General features: G+C 49.1%; 1 protein-coding gene across 1 annotated transcript; it reads left to right on the top strand.

Moving 5' to 3' along the window:
• The first annotated feature begins 600 nt into the window (after positions 1–600).
• On the top strand, positions 601–6,198 carry ube2j2 (ubiquitin-conjugating enzyme E2, J2). Its single transcript, XM_084463890.1, has 7 exons — positions 601–743; positions 2,842–2,972; positions 3,221–3,261; positions 3,710–3,812; positions 3,940–4,078; positions 4,162–4,242; positions 4,349–6,198. The coding sequence occupies exons 2-7, from the start codon at positions 2,842–2,844 to the stop codon at positions 4,637–4,639; spliced, it is 786 nt and encodes a 261-aa protein (XP_084320016.1). The 5' UTR covers positions 601–743; the 3' UTR covers positions 4,640–6,198.
• The last annotated feature ends 87 nt before the right edge of the window (positions 6,199–6,285 follow it).

Raw genomic sequence — 6,285 nt, 5'->3', positions numbered from 1 at the left:
AATATAAATCCTAAATCTACATTGTATATCTTATACATACATTTTATATAGAATTCTAAATCTTTATAGGCCTACATAGCCTACATCTAAATACTAAATCGACATATAATAATAATCGAAATATACATTTTATGCTAAATGCTAAATATGAATGCTAAGCGGCACCTTGGTCGTGATGTCACTCTGACGTCACAAAATGAACGCCACCTCCGTGCGCAGTAAAGTGAGAGTCGAACGTTCAATAGTGTTTTTGGGGAGACAAAAACATTTTCTTTCTAAATTGGGGACTCATTTCAGTAACTGATGCCATGGAATATATATATATATATATATATATATATATATATATATATATATTACTATGTTGACTATCATATAAGACAAATTACCACGTTTACAAACAAAATAATAATTAAAAAAACGGTTTTGGCTCTTTGAAAACACTGTGATGGGAACATATCTGGATGATTGGGTCAGGAACATATCTGGATGATTGGGTCATAATTATGGATAATGTGAGCGTTATCCATACAGACCTGCTGACTCCGGAAGTCAGCTGTCTGTGACGGAAGAGCACAGCAACCGGAAGTGGCCCGCTTCCCCTTCCGGCGGACGGTGTTATTCCAGCTACGTCGTTGTTATCGGCGACGCTGTGTTTCACCCTCCTGGATTTAACAAGAACACGACGGGTCCACGACGGGCGACAGCACTCGATATCCTCCCACGTCGGGGTCTCCGGAGAGGTGGGTGTGTGTGCGGAGCGTCCCGGGCGGGGGGTCGCTGCCCCGCGGGGGGTCGACCGCGGAGCGGCCATCCGCCGCCCGCTAGCTCCGAGGCTAACGTAGCCGCGGCCTCGGGCCGAGCGGCCGTCCGCCGGGCGGAGGTCCGACTGGGGTCGGACTGCCCTCTTACTGCCATGCGAATAAAGTGACGTGTGTTTAAGACCCGTGTACGTGATCGTGGTGCAGACCAACGACCCGCCGGTCGCGTTCGCTGTTATTCGCTCCGTGAGCCGCAAGCGACCAGGAGGAGGAAGTCGTCCTCCTCTCCTCCTCCTCCTCTGTTTGTTGACAGCCCGGCGGTGTGTGCGTGGAGCGGAGCTATGTGAAACACGCGACCCTTCACACACTCCGTCCTCACCGAGCGCTCCTCGTACTGATGAAGGTTGATTGTTGTGAAACCAAAGCCGATACAAAGATGCCGACCCTCACTAGAGGTGCAGTATCGGTTTAACCTTTTCATCCCGCAGAGCTCCTCCGCTCCTATCGGCGAAGACGTTTTAAGTAAGGGGGGCATATAGAATACACGGAGCGCTCAGCGTGTGTTCTCATCACGGGTGGATTGGGCACACGTACACGTTTAACCGTCATTTGACGGGTCGATGTTTTCATTGGCAAACTCACCTGATGACTGCACCGATTGTTCGCCAAATGTCGTCTTTCTTTAAATTGTCCTTGTAGAAGAAACGTGTGGAGGTGTTCAACTCTACCTCGACTACCAGCAGCACCGTGTGTCCATGATGGCAAATAGAAAAGAGCCAAAAGATGAGAGGAGCAGGGTTGTGGTTCTACGGGGGGGTCTATGTAACCTCGGTTATTGTATAAGATGAGAGCCACATGATCCCTACAGTGTAGCCCGACTACAACGCCTGCAGGAACGCGACTACTAGTAATTAACATATTTTCCCGTGCATTAATCGAAACATACGTTCTTTCTTTGGGAACCCAAAGTTTATTCAGAGGGCTGTGTCTCTCTTTGTACTGAGTCTTAATGGTGTTGTTAAGGGGCTGTAGGGGGGCTGAGCTGCACTACCTAACCTCATTGCATAAAGGTTACCGGAATTCAACCGCACTCCCTGAATGCATGCGAGCCTCCCCCGCTCCCTCCCCCTCGTTAACGCATAGCTGTCGAAGTCGAGGCCCGCGGGCCTAATCCGGCCCGCAGTGTAACTTAATTTGGCCCCTGAGATAATATCTGATGTCTATCAGAACCGGCCCGCCAGCATATCGCATTTCAGTGTTAACTCCGCCAGCCCGTAATTCCGTACCACCACCCCCAACAACAATTCCACCAGCGGACCTGTTATAATGCAATGTCCCCAGTTATGTAATGTTAATGTAACGTACTTGGCCCGCGACTTTGTCCAAGATTTTAATTTTGGCCCACTGTATATTTGAGTCTGACATACAAAGTGAATCAAAGTCGAAGGCAGCTTTGTTGTCAATGACTTCACATGTAGACATACAAAGCATTCCAGAAGACGTTTCTCACTATCCCACGGTGAACAGACAGTGACAAGACGACAGACAAGACGAGACATTTCCTAACACCCGATGGGCAATAGGAATGATCGGCGCTGCCAAACGCCAGGCCACAGTGGGGGGGGGGGGGGGGGGTCACTGATTAGAGTGGGAGCACACCTGGCAGCGCGACCCGGCCACGCTGCGCTGGCGCCAGGTCTAGCGCCCGGTCTAGCGGGGGGGGAGAAGAGGTGGTAATGCGATCGTAGCGGCCTGTGGCTAGTTCTGTGCTATCTGCATTATCAATGAGTGAATGAACGTCAGACTAGTGTTGTGTACCAGCGTGTTAATCATTAAGACATCCTGGCAGGTCTCACCTTGTTCGTTAGGAGGAAACCACTCCGCCTGTTTGGAGCTTGTGCCTGGGCCCGCCTCCTCTCGTTATGCCGTAGGGCGTCACAGGTCGGATGGCGGTGATGTAAGCCGTGGATCCACGGACACATGGACCTTTGCTCGCCATTTCAGAAGGCGTCTCTCCAACAGGTCCGTGTGGCTCTGCTCGTATGTGGAGAGTGACTGAAGTGTCTCTGTCCATCTCCAGATGAACAGCAGCGGGACCAAGAGAGCTCCAACCACAGCCACTCAGAGACTCAAACAAGATTACCTCCGGATAAAGAAGGACCCGGTGCCTTACATCTGTGCAGAGCCGCTGCCCTCCAACATCCTGGAATGGTAAGAGCTCATCACAGGTTACAGGGAGACTCATTAGTGTCCAAATGATCAACTGTTATCACGTTGACTTATATGGAACGGCTGCATGAATGTCTCTAGTGATTGCACAATAACGTTTGATTTAGATGTATGTGATAAGAAATGTGTGATTATTTAATTCTGTACCACCAACTATCACCTCTGTTCTGATTTCTCTGATGCAAACCGTACGAAACGGGCTGATAATAAACGTGATGTACTCCCTTTAGGCACTATGTGGTTAGAGGCCCTGAGAAAACGCCATATGAGGGTGAGTGACGACTGAGACTGTTGGATGAAGTGACTCAGACTCATTGAGTGATGTTCATAATAGTGACTCAGCCTCATTGAGTGATGTTCATAATAGTGACTCAGCCTCATTGAGTGATATTCATGATAGTGACTCAGACTCATTGAGTGATGTTCATGATAGTGACTCAGCCTCATTGAGTGATGTTCATAATAGTGACTCAGCCTCATTGAGTGATATTCATGATAGTGACTCAGCCTCATTGAGTGATGTTCATAATAGTCTAATGCGATGGCTCGGGCCGCGGGCCATAGACCCACTCACCATGTGACCTCATTCAGCCATAGACTGACAGAACAGACATTTATTTAAATGAAAAACTTTGGAGATTTTCGAGACCTAAACAAACAATATATATTTGTAGCTTTGTTCTGCATTCTGAGCAGACTTTGTGACCTCTGACCCGCAGGAGGTTATTACCACGGGAAGCTCATCTTCCCTCGTGAGTTCCCCTTCAAGCCCCCCAGTATCTACATGATCACTCCCAACGGACGCTTCAAGTGCAACACGAGGTAGGGCCTCTGGGGGCTGTACGACTGTACGACGGTCATAGATCTGTTGTACTTGTATGGTTTGTTCGATGGTCTGTTTCTATTGGCTGAAGCGTGTCTCCAGTCTAAGCGTCTTGTCCCCCTGCAGGCTGTGTCTGTCCATCACAGACTTCCACCCGGACACGTGGAACCCGGCCTGGTCCGTGTCCACCATCCTCACGGGTCTGCTGAGCTTCATGGTGGAGAAGGGGCCCACTCTGGGCTCCATAGAGACGTCTGACTACACAGTGAGGACCCCACCCTGAGCACGGCCCCAGACCAGTGGACCGGGAACAAAGGCTTCATCTGTCTTTGTTTTTGTTTCATTTAGAAAAGACAGCTGTCCGCCCAAAGTCTGGCCTTCAACCTCAAGGACAAAGTCTTCTGTGAACTCTTCCCTGATGTAGTGGATGTAAGTTTTATACTTCAGTCCTACCTTCTCCCAACCTGCCCCCCCCCCCTCTGCTCTGGCTCCTTGTTTCCAGTCTGACGTTCTCCTCCTCCTCCTCCTCCTGTAGGAGATGAAGCAGAAGCAGAAGGCCCAGGAGGAGCTGAGCGCCCGCACCCAGCCCCTCCCCCTGCCTGACGTGGTCCCCGACGGCGACCCTCAGCACGCCCACTACGGCCACCCCGCCCTCAACGGGGGCCCCGCCCCCCTGGGCGGCGCCAACCCCGCCCCCGGCATGCAGCACGCCAATCGCAACCACGGACTGCTGGGCGGGGCCCTGGCCAACCTGTTTGTGATCGTGGGCTTCGCCGCCTTCGCCTACACGGTCAAGTACGTTCTGAGGAGCATAGCCCAGGAGTGAGGGGGGGGGCGCCTGGCGTCACCGCGGGCTAGTGGACTACAAGTCAGAGAGACACACACCAGGGCCAGCTGGGAGGTTGGCCCAGGCTGACATGCTGACAGAACCCCCCCCCCCCCCCCCACCACACCTGCCCCCTCCCTCCCTTTCACCACCTCCGCCACGAAGACGACTTCCATGAACAACAACAACGCAGACTTTGGAAGGTGGGGCCTGAAGGCGGCCCCCCAGGACGGACAGCGGCCGGCGGGAGGGCCCGAGGCTGAGAGGAGCGGACCGCGTTTGATCCACTCTGTAGTTCTCAGTCGTCCCAGCAGCAGCAAAAGGTTTTGGCTCATGGGTTCATTAAGGGTTCCTTAAGGGTCCATATTGTAATCTGTTGACTCTGCTTGGGGCTGACTGCAGCACCGTGCTGTTTATCTTCTTCATGTGTTGTTTATTCCAGGAAGTACCATCACTAGCTGAGTCAATGTATACCACCCTTGTACTTTTGCCTCTAAAAATAAAAAAATGGTTAGACCTCAAGCTTAATGTAGAGTAACGACATTGTTTGCATCATTGATTTTTGAATCAATTAAAGAACTGCTGTTGTACTGTATCTACAATTTCTAATGGATAACTATTGCACAGATGATGCCGTATGCTTTATTACCATCTTGTACACATAGTCATATCTAAAAATAATCCTACCCCACCCACACTTCATAATCATACATCTGGATGAGGTCATATACATTCTGGAAGTGAGGGTACTTTCTGAAGCTTTTTATTTATTTAGATGATGCATAATTGAGGTTATCTTAATTTAAACAAAATGTACATTCATATGTTCAATATAAAAACCAAATGTCTTGACAGTGATGTGTGTTTACACACAATGCAATGCTGCCCAACTTCACTACTGATGTGTTTTAAAAAGGTAAGCTTCTTCACGACCACAGCGTGTGCTGACGGCGCCTCGTGTTTTGGGGCAAATACATCATCTCATACTGCAGACCAAATGTACTCTATTCCACGGATCAAAGACTATCCAATCAGTATGCTAGTCTCGTCTCCACTCGCCTCACTTGATCAACCCATGAGCCAAGACAGTCCCTGTCTGCAGAGATGGAATTAAAAAGGAATACCTTTTTAATTGGCTTAGCTGACCGGTATAGAGACTTAGCGTCTTATCTGGGTCCAAATTAGAAGACACTCAAGACCCAACATGTTCTGGAGGATGTTCTGTTCAACCTTGTTTTTTTTTATTTTAATTCATAAGACCTAGCTTGAGCTAGTCTTGTTATTTTCTGATAACCTGTCCAGTTAGCGTAGTGTCGCTGCTTACGACTGACTGTTCGTGTGTTGCATTTAGTACAGATGGCTTTTACCGTGTATCAACTAATTTTAAAGGATAAGAAATGTCCACAAAGAGAAGACTGGCCTTTCTCTAGAATAACGTACGCACACACTGTACGTGTGTGTGTTTGTTTTTCTTAAGCAAATTTCCATGCTCCAGTTAACTGTGAAAATGTAAGTTTTCATAGTAACGAATAAATTACCCTGCTCGGCAGGACCTTTTCTGAGTTCTCCATGCTCTTCATTTGGTGGCTCCGGTGGATGTAGTAGAAAATCACCTCACGTTGCTTGTACCTGAAGGTATAAAGGAA

Source organism: Micromesistius poutassou (assembly GCF_964030765.1).
Source record: "Micromesistius poutassou genome assembly, chromosome: 2".
In the NCBI taxonomy this organism is placed as follows: Eukaryota; Metazoa; Chordata; class Actinopteri; order Gadiformes; family Gadidae; genus Micromesistius; species Micromesistius poutassou.
This window is presented reverse-complemented; position numbering and strand designations above follow the sequence as displayed.

Coding starts and splice junctions, on each gene's coding strand:
- ube2j2 (XM_084463890.1), top strand. CDS start 2,842: ATGAACAGCAGCGGGACCAAGAGAGCTCCAACCACAGCCACTCAGAGA. Junction 2,973..3,220: donor CCCTCCAACATCCTGGAATG/GTAAGAGCTCAT, acceptor TACTCCCTTTAG/GCACTATGTGGTTAGAGGCC. Junction 3,262..3,709: donor TGAGAAAACGCCATATGAGG/GTGAGTGACGAC, acceptor TCTGACCCGCAG/GAGGTTATTACCACGGGAAG.